At 41.5% G+C, this 15,300-nt stretch overlaps 2 protein-coding genes across 2 annotated transcripts; one reads left to right on the top strand and one right to left on the bottom strand.

The window, feature by feature from the left end:
* Positions 1 to 2,715: 2,715 nt before the first annotated feature.
* On the top strand, positions 2,716 to 5,616 carry LOC141767047 (galanin peptides-like). Its single transcript, XM_074634300.1, has 3 exons — positions 2,716 to 2,870; positions 4,160 to 4,231; positions 5,193 to 5,616. Exons 1-3 carry the CDS (start codon positions 2,747 to 2,749, stop codon positions 5,252 to 5,254), a joined length of 258 nt encoding a protein of 85 aa, XP_074490401.1. The 5' UTR covers positions 2,716 to 2,746; the 3' UTR covers positions 5,255 to 5,616.
* A 2,243-nt stretch (positions 5,617 to 7,859) lies between these two features.
* LOC141765544 (serine/threonine-protein kinase pim-1-like) lies at positions 7,860 to 13,784 on the bottom strand. The gene is made up of 11 exons (XM_074631597.1): positions 13,646 to 13,784; positions 13,334 to 13,513; positions 12,250 to 12,390; positions 11,884 to 12,117; positions 11,236 to 11,307; positions 10,419 to 10,513; positions 10,264 to 10,311; positions 9,925 to 10,143; positions 9,532 to 9,712; positions 9,239 to 9,412; positions 7,860 to 9,123 (listed from the first exon to the last, which is right to left on the bottom strand). Exons 2-11 carry the CDS (start codon positions 13,473 to 13,475, stop codon positions 9,032 to 9,034), a joined length of 1,398 nt encoding a protein of 465 aa, XP_074487698.1. The 5' UTR covers positions 13,476 to 13,513; positions 13,646 to 13,784; the 3' UTR covers positions 7,860 to 9,031.
* Between the last annotated feature and the right edge of the window lie 1,516 nt (positions 13,785 to 15,300).

The following is a 15,300-nucleotide window of genomic DNA, read 5'->3' as shown; positions in this document are numbered from 1 at the left end:
CACTGACGGAGAATCAGGATTGCACAGTCAGAGGGACTGGATTGGAAAAAAGAACTGAGAAAATATGTGACTGTATACAGAAGCATCAACCATGCAACAACAGGTAAAAGCCCTGCTGAATTGCTGTTCAACAGAAAGATCAGAGGAAAGTTGCCAGAACTCATTGAGATGCACACTGATCAAGAAGTGTGTGATCGTGATACAGAGCAAAAAGCTAAGAGTAAACTGTATGCAGACACACGCAGAGGAGCGCAGCAGTCAGAAGTCAGTGTCGGTGACACTGTACTCTTGAGGCAAGACAAAACCGACAAGTTTTCCACAACGTTTAATGCGACTCCACACAAAATCATCAGCAGGACAGGAAACAAGGTCGTAGTGGAATCACCAACAGGAGCACGATATGCAAGAAACACTACCTTTGTTAAGAAATATAAAGGAGTTGAACTGGGACAAGGGACATTTCGTGAAGAGGAGGAAACACAAGGGGCTGAGAACACAGAAATGGATAAAGTGTTAGAGGAAGATATACACACTGCAGTAGCTCAGACTCCAAATGCAGAAAATGACTCTGACACATACGCGCACACCGAGATGCCCTCTAGGCCGCAAAGAGTCAGGCGAACACCCAGTAGATTGTCTGATTATGTTCGTAAATAAGTTGTAAATAACTTGTTCAAGAGTTTTCATAATAGAAAGAGTTTCGTATTGTTCCTGATTCTGAAAAGAGAAAAAAAAGAATTTCACACTGTTCGTGGTTTATAACCAGTGAAGGTTATAGAACTGTTTAATTTCTAGAAAGAAAATAATTTGTTACAGTTCAAGTTTTTTGAAGATACTGTAGTGATTAATGATTTCTTTAAAAGGAAAATATGTTTTATAAGGGATAATTTCAGAACAGTGCAAAATGGATATTGTTGAAATATGATTTAAGATGTGGCAGCTAAATTGATCTTAATATAATCCTAGATTTTGTTTTCTGTAACTAAGAGTTTAATTCCAAGGAAAGGGGGGATGTCATGTCTAGGGTTAACAGGCCACTGTTAGAATGTTGAAATGCATTATGGGTAGACGAGGAGAAGAAAGGAAAATAAAGAGAACGCGCTAAGCAGCAGACGTGTGGTCCCTGTTATTGGATTCAATTCGAATATCCCTGCTTAATTCAGGAGTAAGGCAGAGATATAACAGTGGGGTACTGGTATGGGCTGGTAATATTAACCCTTGTGTGGGGTTCATGTTTTTGTTACTCAGCCAATGTCCGCCGGTCGGTTGGACCCACCCCATTATTGGGGTTTCAAATCAATACAGCCATAACAATTTATGTAAAAATACTTAACAGATGTTTACTTTACTTTATCCCAATTACAAGCAATATAGACAGCACATGGTTAATATATGCCATTTACTTCTGTAGGATATTATTTATGAACAAAAGTGCTATTTGTTTTTTGTGATAAAATGTAATAAAAAATAAAAATCAATTATAATGAAGATATGGGTGAAAAAAAACTTTATCTTGAACAAATATAAATGAAACAATGTTTTTATTGATGTTTATTTCTTTGAACTTAATTAGAAATTCACTGGTTCTCAACATTGGTTGAGAACCAATATCCCTCTCTGTCAACACGAAAGGTGTGCCTCGGAAATGTTTTGACAATCACAAGTGTGCCTTCAGTTGCAAAAGGTTGAGAACCCCTGGTCTACACAACACGAACCCCATTGAACACATAGCCTATTCATGCCAGCTTATACGATATATGAGGGGCAGAGTTTTACTGTGTGTGTGTTGCATTTTTTGACATCCATATTTCTCCACTTGCTGGCTGCTGAGGGGCTCGTTTTTGGAGCTGCCTGATGGTCAGTCTCATCCTCTTCTTCATACTCATTGTCAGACTCTGAATTGACAAAAAAAAGTGATCCTAATATTCTGAAAACTCTTCCTCTTCATCTTCCAAAAGTTCTTTCTCTTCTAAAATCATGTCTAAAGCCTTCTGAGCAGAGAGTCTTTTCACCATCTTGATCGATTGTGATAAGGAGCCACACAGCCAATTCGCAGCTGGGATATAGTGTGAGAAAATATAGACTAGTTCCCGTAAGACAGAGGGTAAAATGTGCGGGAAAGTGGGAGCAGACAGGTGTCGGTGCTTGAAATGTAACAACCTCATGCGGGAACAGCAGGAGCAGAAAGACAAAACTCACACACAAATAGAAACAAACACATGCACGCACACACACACACACACACACACACACACACACACACACACACATACACTGTACTGTACACAGCACCTGCAATTTCCACACATTTATCTCCCTCGGGAGTCCAGAGGACCCGAACATCAAATATGTAATATAATTGTGTAGGGGGGTGTACAGTGTGCAGTCATTGAAACATGTGTTCTTTTGAATGTTCTTCATAGAAAATGAGCCAAGGCCAATGAGTCTGAGGTTGAACAAAATAATGAATCACATCATTTTTCTTTTAGTAAACATTGAAAACGGGTCCCACTGACCCCGAACACCACACAAGGGTTTTAAAGATGAGCTAGTTGGACCTTTTCGGGTTGAAGATTGACTCAAAATCAACTCCCAAACCTACTGCCAGTTTTTAGAAGATACAAATACAAAAGAATTTCATTCACAGTTAAAATACAGAGAAACCTACTGTAGAGCAGCTGTAAAAACAGCTTGAACTAAATCACTGTAATACTTTTATCAAGTTGCTGACCCTTCTGCTGTTTGTATGACTGTGTCGATTGTGATCACTCCTCATTGTCCAGATGGAATAGATGGACACAGGACACTAGGGGACAAGCCGGGTCTGGCTGGCAAGAGGGACATGGGCCAGGAGGAGGACTTCAGAACAGGTCTGTCTGTCTGTCTCTCTCACACACACACACACACACACACACACACACACACACACACACACACACACACAAAGAAAAAGGATCTACTTTGAAGATAAACTTTTTGATTTTCTTGTGCAACCCCTTAGTGACACCCTAGCAACCTTAGCAATGATGGCAAGCCATCTTCATAAGCTTTCATGTTTCATTCTGCTTAAAGTTATAGTTCCCTGGACTTTCCCAGAACGCTGGTTTACTTTATATCATTTACTACGTTTCCATATACACTAATTATTCTGAATATGACAATATTCTGAATTTGAAACGGGTCATGTATCCAGCATATCGATGGTGTCGTGCGGAAAACTTGTATGTCCAAAACCGTTACTTTTCAGGAAAGGAAAAAAAACAAAACCTGTGTTTTTAAAATAATTGAACACTGCGTTGTCAAAGTTGGTATCGTGTAAACTGGATTTGAACTGAGCAGTGATGTTCGGGCGATGGGTGCTGTAAAGCTCACGGTCTGATCCGCGAGCCACATTTACCCCGGGCCTTTCCAAGCCGACTTAGAGCTCTTTTTAATGCTTTTCATTGGTTAAATATTTGTAAAACACACAGACAGACATAAAGGGTGACCTATAGCATTGATTTATGACAAAAAAAACATTAAAATGGCGAAAAATGGAGATACAAGGTTTCCGCCCGACAGAGACGATATTCTATTTGGGTATTCCGAATTAGGCCTTATTCCAAATGTATCATTCTACGATTAGGACATGTGGGATATGCCGATAAACAGGTTTGGGAGCATTGTTTGGACACAATACAGCACATCCGCGTCTCAATTGGGGTTTTTACCGCAGTTTGCGGAGCAACATGACTGCAGTTGGAAAAGGAGGGAAATTTAAGTTATTTAAAGGGTATAGCCATAGGGCGTACATCATGGTGGTGATTTACGTTAATAGGAGCATGCACGGCTGCATAAACGGGAATATTTATTTTCATTAGCCATGTAAACAGCTTAGTAGGAATATTGTCTTTTTCAGAATAAAGGCAAAAAACTGAATATTTTTGTGCATGTAAAAGTGTTTGGTTCAGTTTTTCTCTGTAATTCTCATTTCTGTCATGTTGAATAATTTTTAAAGGATGCATTAAGATTCCTTCTTGTGTCAAGATATCTTGGTATCTGGTGATAATTATTTTCCCATATGTTGTTGTTACCTGAGCTCCTGTCGAACCTTACAGCGTATACTATGAACTTCAGACGACATGATAGCTGGCTGCATTTTGTTGCTTTGCCTCCGCAGGTTCCCTGAGAATAGCAGATGGAGATATCATCCACACTGTCATTGACTTCCTGTCGTACCTAAAGCTCAAAGGTATTCTCATCATTTCTGTTTTAACTAACCTCAACGTGAGGATTGTTGTCAGAAGTCTGTGGGACTGTTCAAGACCAAAGAGTTTGCTGCCGAAAGCTACAGTATGTTGATGCAAAATCAAACTCTAAAAACAGACAACAAGCAGAGATGGATGTTGTGGAAATAATTAATAATTAATTAAATAGGATATTTAGAAGGGGACTTTTTTTTTTACACTTTCAACTGCATTTACCACACAGACTAACCCCACTACCACATAACAAAACAAACTAAACACCCAATTCACTATAAAGGTTTAGAGTTATTAATAGTGTCAATTGCTATAATCACTATGTTTAAATTATATTAAATATGCAAAAATACCCAGCCCAGTCGCCGAGAATCTTTTTTTTTTTTTGCCGTTGTACGTTTCAGCAAACTACAGATACGTTGAATGTCGACGTTTTTGCATTCGGTCTGATTAAGTGACGTAGTATATGGAGCAACTGTTATTGAAAGTTGCGTGGTATTATAATAATAAGTATTAGCGAGAGAGTCCATTAAACCCAGGAGACCGCCGTTCGTGTTTTCAGAAGTAAATGTTGACTTTGTGCTTTTTTTCTATCCTTAACCAAGTGGTGTTGTTGCCTAAACCTAAATACAGGCATATTCAGGCAGACAGTATGAGGGAAATACAAGTTTTTTTGAACATTACAGCATCTAAACATGTTCTAGTAGAAACATAAAATACAAGTATGAACCTGAAAATGAGCACGATATGGGACCTTTAATGATTTCACAATGATCAAATAAATATATATTGTCATATTTGGAAGATATCGATGGGTTTGGAAGTAAAGAATTGCTTTGATGATTTTGATTGGTTGTACTGACAAACCTCTTGTCTGACACGTAGTTTATAGTAATGTTTCTGAACACTAACAAATCCGTGTGTTTGTGTGTGTGTGTGTGTGTGTTACAGATATGGGAGCGTTGGACAGCCTGTCTTCCTCTGTGACATCAGACGAACTGGCCAATCCATAACGTGTCTGCCTCTCTGCAGCTCATCTCCATCTCCCCAAGTCTATGTTTCTGCTGTGTGGGCTCCCACTGCCCTAACTGTCACCTTCCTGTAGCTCCATTCACACTCTGATTAGTCCTGGTACCAGAGAGCTGATACCTTAACTCTTGATTGATTGCCCCCCCCCCAAATACAAATATCAGATCTTTCTGCTCCTGTGTAAATAAAACTTTATATCCACTGAAGGTCAGTGAGTGTCTGCTGACTGTAGGTTGATCTAGGTAATAGGGACCTCTGTTCACAACCCAACGCTGTATTATCATCTTAAAATACCATCATCTGATGTATGAGAATGGAGTGAGATAAATAAACAAATGGCACTGGACTCAATGGACAACTTGAATTTATTTCTTTCCATCAGCCACAGTCAAATGTTATGAATAAATGAAAAATACTATGTCTCTCAGTCCCTCTGCAGGGCTGCACGATATATCGTTTCAGCATCGACATTGCGATGTGCGAATGTGCTATAGTCGCATTGCAGGACGTGTGATGTCAAGTAAGGCAAATTAATTCAAACATGTCATGCTACAACTTCTTTGCTGCTTGATACTAAAGGAAAACTCGCGCAGTTTTCATTTTCCATGACTAATCAGTGTGTCTGATGTAAACGTACGAAATAAAGGACCAGTGTGTAACCCAGGGAGATCTATTGGCAGAAATGGAATATCATTTTTAATAAGTATGTTTTCTTTAGTATATAATCACCTGCAAATTAGAATCATTGTGTTTTCGTTACCTTAGAATGAGCCATATTGAGCAGATCCCCATGTTTCACCATGTTTCTACAGTAGCTCAGAATGGACAAAACTAGTCAACACCATTTTATTCTGATCTTTTCTTTCATTTTATTCATATATTTTTTTCTGTCTATATTAAAGAGTTTACAGCTTACTGCCAGTTATTTTTTAATTTGTTATTTTATCCGACAGTATGTAAAGCGTCCTTGAGAACTTTGAAAAGCGCAGTATACTATAAATCTGATATATTTTTATTATTTATAATACTTAGTTTTTGCACACACTCTTTCACCCTCCCTCTCTATCATTTCCCCTCCCTTAAAGGTCCCATATTGTAAAAAGTGAGAGTCTTTTATATTATAAAGCAGGTTTAAGTGCTTTATAAATACTGTGAAAGAATCGAAGCGCTCAATATACAGAGAAACACACACAGCCCGTATTCAGAAATTGTGTGTTTGAAACAAGCCGTTAGGATTTCTGTCCATTTGTGATGTCACAACTATACAATATTTAGACCATTACATGGTTATAAACGTAAACATTCTAAATGTGTCCCAGTTTATTCCTGGTTGCAGTGTATGTTAATAACATCCGCTGACAGGAAGTAAACATGGACCTAAACTGTTGCCAGGCAACGCAATTCCGTTGCAATTCCATTGAAATGCACTAAAACGGAGCATTTCAGACAGAGGGTAAATACAGGTATATTCGAGCAGACAGTGTGAGGAAAGGGGAGGAAGGAGGGAAGGAGGCTAAAAAACTTTCCAAAGTTAGGCAAAATTTTGGCGACAAAAAACTGGCATGGCCATCTTCAAAGGGATCCCTTGACCTTCATGTGAATGAAAATGGGTTCTAAGGGTACCCACGACTCTCCCCTTTACTGTCATGCCCACTTTATGATATTCACATGCCATTTCGGCGAAAACCCACACAGTTTTTGATAAATTTTGTGTTTTGTGTACTGTAAATCCTCAGAAAAAACAATAGTTAGGATTATCAACCCCTTCAATACATACTCTATGTATTATTAATTACCTTTGTATGATATATGATATGATTTTTTTTATTTCATTTTGTTTTTTAGAGGGTGACCAGCGCCCCCCAGAAGGTGGTACCCTAGGCACCCGCCTATAAGGCCTATATGCCTTAAACCAGCCGTGCCCCGAGGTGCACGGACCGTGGTGGAGGCCTTGCTGTTGCCTACAGCAACCATTTAACTGTAAACAAATCACTATTGACAACTTTCAGAGTTTTGAGATCAAAACGTTGTCCGCTGTATCTCAATTTACAGCCCCCCCGAAACCAAACAACACCTTTTTATCTGAATTTTCTGAATTTCTTTCTTCCATTGTCCTCAATCATGATATCATTTTTATTATAGGGGATTCTAATATCCATGTTGATGACCCGTCAAACCATTATGCCACTGAATTACTAAACATTACTGATTCTTTCAACCTGGTGCAGCACGTCTCTGGTTCAACTCATAACCGAGGCCACGCCCTTGACCTCGTATTTACTCTGGGCCTGAATATAAACTCCCTCTCATTGATAGACCTTGTCTCTGACCATAAATGTAATCTATTGGACTCCTGTATACAGGCATAACCAGTCTGTCCATGACCTTTTATGGCATACTATACTATGACTTTTCCATGACATTTGTTATGACATACTATGCTACTACATATTATGACTATGAGTTTTTCATGACATACTACACTTTGACTTTTTTGACATATATTTATTTAACTCAAAATGCATTTAGAAAAAAACAGATTCTCTGTGGGCTAAAGAAAAGAGGAATTAATTGGGTTTAACTTTAATTCAAGTTTATTTTCATGGCTCAGTATTAAATATCACATTAAATAACGGCTAATTGGAATATGAGCAGAACCTGCCCAGCCCAAGCTCTCTAAGAAGGCAAGGAAAAACTCCTCCAATATCCTGAGGCCAGATGGAAAATGGGAAGAAACCTCGGGAAAGGCAATTCAAAGAGAGATCCCCTCTCCTTGAACGGCTGGGGTTGCTACAGGATCTGCAAAAAAAAGGGCAAACAATGAATATTATACATCCATCATCTGTAACCGCTTATCCTATCACAGGGGGGGGCTGGAGCCAATCCCTGCTGACATAGGGCAAATGCGGGGCACACACGCTGGTGACCTGTTCAGGGTCGCCAGGCCATCACAGGGTGGCGACCGGGTCGCCAGGCAATCACAGGGTGGCGACCGGGTCGCCAGGCCATCACAGGCTGGCGACCGGGTCGCCAGGCCATCACAGGGTAGTGACCGGGTCGCCAGGCCATCACAGGGTGGCGACCGGGTCGCCAGGCCATCACAGGCTGGCAACCGGGTCGCCAGGCCATCAGAGGGTGGCGACCGGGTCGCCAGGCCATCACAGGCTGGCAACCGGGTCGCCAGGCCATCACAGGGTGGCGACCGGGTCGCCAGGTCATCACAGGGTAGTGACCGGGTCGCCAGGCCATCACAGGCTGGCAACCGGGTCGCCAGGCCATCACAGGGTAGTGACCGGGTCGCCAGGCCATCACAGGCTGGCAACCGGGTCGCCAGGCCATCACAGGGTGGTGACCGGGTCGCCAGGTCATCACAGGGTAGTGACCGGGTCGCCAGGCCATCACAGGCTGGCAACCGGGTCGCCAGGCCATCACAGGGTAGTGACCGGGTCGCCAGGCCATCACAGGCTGGCAACCGGGTCGCCAGGCCATCACAGGGTGGTGACCGGGTCGCCAGGCCATCACAGGGTGGTGACCGGGTCGCCAGGCCATCACAGGGTGGTGACCGGGTCGCCAGGCCAGGTCACAGGTTGGTCGCCTCGGTTCATCACATTCTTCTTCCGCCAGCCTATCACAAGCTGGCCACCCCGGTTCCTCAAGTTTTTCCTGTCAAAGAGAGAAAGAAAGAGCGTAAAGAGAGAGCAGCATTAGTACTTGGATGACTTCAGTATAGTATGGCGGGGACGTATGTGTTCCGGGTTGATTTATCTGAGCCATGGGTGATGCTTGAGCTGCTCCAGGGTCAGGCGCTGTTTGGGGTCTTCAGTCAGACACCTTTGCAAGAAATCCTTGCAATCTGGAGCGAAAGAAGGAGAGGAAAGATGAAGGTGATGACTACAGAGATCCATCAGAACGTGAACTGAAATGAACAGATTAGTGTCTGTTGACATGTTTGTGTATGTTTTTGTTACCTTTGGACAGCGTCTTCCTGATTCTCAGACTGTTTTGGAGGAACGCGAGGGTCTCAAAAGATGTGTTCTTGTGGAGCGCTTCAAACAGGACCACTCCCATCTGCCACGCTGTGGTGGGGCCGGCCCTATAGCGTTGATTAACGTACAACTCCGGAGGGATGTGATTAGCGGTACCTAGAATATACAGACATAATGATAAGACGGTGAGGAGGAGGAGGAGGAGCTTTCTTTAAACGTAAAAGTCACAGATGAGTAAGTTAGTGAAGAGCAGGAGTAGAAGCTAGACATCTTACCGTAGAAGTGTTGGTAAGTGGAGCAGCTCTTGACGAAGCAGCTCAGACCAAAGTCAATGAGGCGAACTCGCGGGACGTCCGAGCCAGTCTCGATCAAGATATTTTGCACCTTGATGTCCCGGTGAAAGATGCTCTTATCCTGAAGCTCAATTGCTGCATCAAGCAGCTGTTTCAGGATGATCTGACAAACAATAAGAGAGAGATGAGGGATCGGAGAGGAGGGTGCTTTGACATTTCTTCATGGCTGTTACTCAGTGGGCTACCTCCGGGTCTGAGAAGTGACGCCAACGTGGAAGTGTAATTACTTTGGTGAGTACAATGTAAAATAATGAATAGAAATGATGGTCAAAATAAGCCCTAAATTGCAAAAAATAATAGCCTCCAGTAGCTCACCTTGGCCTCTTCCTCTTTTAAGGAGCCTCCCTTTGAGCAGATGTATGTGGCCAAGTCCACGCAGGGGACTGGTCTCTCCAGCACCAGGATCAGCTCCTGTTCCAGATCATACCAGTCCAGTAGGGACACAGGTGCCGAGGAGGCCGCTGAGCCACTTGTATTGGCGGCGAGTTTCAACATGGCGGCGACCTCCACGGAGACCGTATTCCCGTTCTTGTACTGAAACATCACAACAAAGTGGAGGACGAGTGAGAGAAGCTCCAAAGAAGAGAAGCAGGATTCATCCATAATACATCCAATAAGAGAGTGCCGTGTTGAATACAGCAGATCTTAACTCACCACGTGTTTGATGAACTGAGTCTCGCTTGGAACGTGTTTGATGGCAACCTACGAGACACAAACTTTGTTAGCACTTCCTGTCCGTACTGTGTGTGTGTATATGCGTGTGTGTGTGTATGCATGTGTGTGTGCAAAAATGTGTGTGTAATACTTACAGGCAAATGATCTGCTTTGCGATAGCCAGCAAACACAGATCCACACCCTCCTTCGCCGAGCTTCTTCTGTTGTTTGTATTTGGCCTCGAATGCAGCTAAAAAGACAAACAACATTTAGATTTAATACAGTTGTGAGGAGCACTAATTACATTTTACTTAAGCTCTGGGGTGGATTAATGCACAGACTGGCCTATAGGCTGCGGCCTATTTTCAGGGGCCCCATATTGGCCAGATTATCTTTAATTACTTAAATGTACTTCAGAGGGAAAAAAAAAAACGTTACCCCTGTTGGCCCACAAGAAACATAAAAAAAAATGAAGAGGGACACATCTACCCAATCAGCTGACCTTATGAGCCTGGCCCGATGATGTGACCAGGTTCATGAGGTCAATTTTTTTTTCAAGTAACACGTCACTCACTGGACAGAATAGTGACAAAATGTCAAAAAGAAAATATGATCACGGAGCCACAAAAACGAACAGCACAACGTCTGAAAGAACACCGTGACCCGGATCTACTAAAGAAAACCCCTGAATTGACTAGATATCTCAAGGTTTAGATTAAAGGCTGTCTCAATGTGTTTGTAAACGTAAGTGTTCCCCGACTGTGTACGTGTAATATTCCTAGAACGCTTTTATGCATGACACTAAATGACTTTTTTTTGGTAAGTTTAAAGCATGATGAGTAAGGTTGCGGGGGCCCATACAAAGAGTAGCCCAAGGGCCCCTGACCACTTTAATCCGCCAATGCTTAAGCTCTGATATGAATTTTACACTTAACATAAAGCCAAACCCGACATGTATCACTATCTACTGACCTCTTCGCATGTGGACGGGCAACTTTTGTGCAGAGTAGAGTTTGGTCCTGTCCTTGGTCTCCGTCAGGTTTTCTACAGATGAGAAGAAAAAAACAGAGGAACATCAGCTTTTTGACAGTCACAGGCACTAACGTGGCTTTTAGTCCTCCAAACTAAATGACAACACAGACCGTCACTCTGTGACTTCCAAAATGACACATATGAGTCTTTTCTGCTGCTCCAATTTCGCCTATGCTGCCTCTCAGTTAAAGGAATAACTCATCATTTATTTTCACACTTTGCTATTGTATATAGTAAAATATTGTTTTTCTATGTTCATATTTAATATTTTCTAAGCTTGTTGTAGTAGTGTGGCATATTTGTAGTGTATTCCAACATATTCTTTATATCTATCTATCCATCCATCCATTTATCTATCTTTCCATCTGTCTGTATATCTATCTGTATATCTGTCTATCAATCACTAAAGGGAAGTGAGGATTTGTTTTTCTTTGTAACTGAAGTCTATTTAGATCAATATACCAAAAACACAATTGATGGGTATTTCTGTGAAAGATCTGAGTACAACTTCCACCTCTGTCTGAACCTGGTGTTCAGTAAATGATGATGGTAAACACTCCCAACAGCAGTTTCACATGATCAGCTTACCTCTGTGAACGTCCAATGAAGAGGACGGTCCTTCTTCGTCTTCTCTGGTTTTCCTCTTCAACAGTCTCACACGGAGCTCCTCTTCAGAGGTGTCTGGGTGTTCACCTTCGGAGACCATTGTCCTGTGCTGCAAGACGGTCTTTGTGCAAGAACAGGTCCTCCTTTTAAGCCTCCTAGTCGACCTAGTCCTATCCATTGTAGGCGCTGAACTTAGTTCTGACGTGCTAGGGAGCTCTAAGAATTAGAAAAACACAGTGGAACAAATTTGAATTGTAATTTTGTTTTATTTATTTCAAGGTATTAACTCTGAATTAGTGCTTACACTTAACATAAAGCCAAACCCGACATGTATCACTATCTACTGACCTCTTTGAACGTGTGCGGGCAAATTTTGTGGGGTGCACAGTTTGTCGTCCTTGGTCTCTGTCAGGTCCAGGTCTGGCCTCCTCTTCTTCTTTCTCTTACCGCCTCTCTTGCTCTCATCCTCCGCAGATAAGATGAGGTTTTCTACAGATGAGAAAAAAAACAGAGATACATCAGCTTGTTGACAGTCACAGGACCTAATGTGGAAAATAAGTCCTCCAAACTAAATGACAACACAGACCGTCATTCGGAGTCTTCCAAAATGACACAAGTCTTTTCTGCTCTGCTGCCTCTTAGTTAAAGGTCCCATATTGTAAAAAGTGTGATTTTCATTTCTTTTATATTATAAAGTAGGTTTAAGTATTATATAAAATACTGTTAAACTATCAAAACGCTCAATATACGGAAAAATACACACAGCCCGTATTCAGAAATTGTGTGTTTGAAACAAGCCGTTAGGATTTCTGTCCATTTGTGATGTCACAAATATACAATATTTAGACCATTTCACGGTTTTAAAAGTAACCATTCTAAATGTGTCCCAGTTAATTTACTGTTACAGTGTATGTGAATGACATCAGCTGGCAGGAAGTACACATGGACCCAAGCTGTTGACTAGCAACGCAATTCTGTTGCAATTCCGTTGAAAAGCACTAAAACGGAGCGTTTCAGACAGAGGGTAAATACAGGCATATTCAGGCCGACAGTATGAGGAAAATAAAGGGTGTTTTGAACATTACAGCATGTAAACATGTTCTAGTAGAAACACAAAAGTATGAACCTGAAAATGAGCACGATATGGGACCTTTAAAGGAATAGCTCGTCATTTCTTTTCACACTTTGCTATTGTATATAGTATGATATTGTTATTCTATGTTTGTATTTAATTTTTTCTAAGCTAGTTGTAGTAGTCTGGCATATTTATAGTGTATTCTAACATATTCTATCTATCTATCTATCTATCTATCTATCTATCTATCTATCTATCTATCTATCTATCTATCAACTTCCACCTCTGTCTGAACCTGGTGTTCAGTAGATGATGATGGTATACACTCCTAGCAGCAGTTTCACATGATCAACTTACCTCTGTGAACGTCCACTGAAGAGGACAGTGCTGCTTCGTCTTCTCTGGCTCTCCTCTTCAATAGCCTCACACGGACATCGTCCTGAGAGGTGTAAGGACAGGTCCTCCTTTTAAGCCTCCTAGTCGACCTAGTCCTATCCATTGTAGGCGCTGAACTTAGTTCTGACGTGCTAGGGAGCTCTAAGAATTAGAAAAACACAGTGGAACAAATTTTAATTGTAATTTTGTTTTATTTATTTCAAGGTATTAACTCTGAATTAGTGCTTACACTTAACATAAAGCCAAACCCGACATGTATCACTATCTACTGACCTCTTTGAACGTGTGCAGGCAAATTTTGTGGGGTGCACAGTTTGTCGTCCTTGGTCTCTGTCAGGTCCAGGTCTGGCGTCCTCTTCTTCTCTCTCTTACCGCCTCTCTTGCTCTCATCCTCCGCAGATAAGATGAGGTTTTCTACAGATGAGAAAAAAAACAGAGATACATCAGCTTGTTGACAGTCACAGGACCTAATGTGGAAAATAAGTCCTTCAAACTAAATGACAACACAGACCGTCATTCGGAGTCTTCCAAAATGACACAAGTCTTTTCTGCTCTGCTGCCTCTTAGTTAAAGGTCCCATATTGTAAAAAGTGTGATTTTCATTTCTTTTATATTATAAAGTAGGTTTAAGTATTATATAAAATACTGTTAAACTATCAAAACGCTCAATATACGGAAAAATACACACAGCCCGTATTCAGAAATTGTGTGTTTGAAACAAGCCGTTAGGATTTCTGTCCATTTGTGATGTCACAAATATACAATATTTAGACCATTTCACGGTTTTAAAAGTAACCATTCTAAATGTGTCCCAGTTAATTTACTGTTACAGTGTATGTGAATGACATCAGCTGGCAGGAAGTACACATGGACCCAAGCTGTTGATTAGCAACGCAATTCTGTTGCAATTCCGTTGAAATGCACTAAAACGGAGCGTTTCAGGCAGAGGGTAAATACAGGTATATTCAAGCAGACAGTATGAGGAAAATAAAGGTTTTTTTTTACATTACAGCATGCAGCTTTTTTGTTATTGTTTTTTTTTCTCCTGGGGTTGGGGGGGAGGTCCTTTGTATAAGCATGTGGCTTCTTGACCTCTCCTGATACATTTCTTGTGTTTTTTTCATTGATTGGATTTTGTGTAGTTTTATATATGTGCAAATAAATACAAATTAAAAACTTTTTTTAGTAGAAACACAAAATACTACTGTGAACCTGAAAATGAGCATGGTATGGGACCTTTAAAGTCAAGTTTTTTAAAAAAATGCCTGTTTAATCCTTTTAGATCACATCCCCAGTCATAGTGTGCACCTATTTAACAATATATGCAAAAGAATTTATTTTCCCAAATGTACAGAGGACAGTCCTTTTGCTGGAAGGAGGGCCTGGACAGCAGCTGGAGCAGGGACAACACCAGTTCCCTGCAGCAGCAGCCCCCTCTTTCTGACGCTGAGAGAACCTGGAAGACAAACGCAGGCTGTTTTTAGGCTCTTGAGCTTTCATCAAAAGATAAATCACAGTACAGATTACAACACATCGGCACAGCTTCATGTTAAACTCTTCCCACTGGGACAGGGTCCTCTGATTTAGCTCAAAGAGCTCTCTGATTTCCATGTAGTCCGAGGGGATGAGTCCTTGTGATCCCCCCGGAACCATGCGGCTGCAGGGATGGAGACGGCAGCTGAGGAGGCGTTGGCGTCAGACTGCTGCTGCTCCCGTTCCTCCTGACCACATACTGCTTCAGCAGTGCGAGTCAGGAGCCAGAGTTCTTCACAGCCAGCCGAGTTCCTGTAGCTGAGAGATTGTCTTGATATCACAGCTTAGTCTATACACTGAAAAACCAACATCATACATTGCTTTACCTGCTGATCTGCCCATCCATTGAATCTGTCCACAGACAGAAATATGAACACTCAAGGTGAAAACAAATA

The sequence above is a fragment of the Sebastes fasciatus genome, chromosome 4 (genome assembly GCF_043250625.1).
Source record: "Sebastes fasciatus isolate fSebFas1 chromosome 4, fSebFas1.pri, whole genome shotgun sequence".
Taxonomy (NCBI): Eukaryota; Metazoa; Chordata; class Actinopteri; order Perciformes; family Sebastidae; genus Sebastes; species Sebastes fasciatus.
Note: the sequence above shows the minus strand (reverse complement) of the source record. Positions and strands in the feature narration are given on the sequence as shown.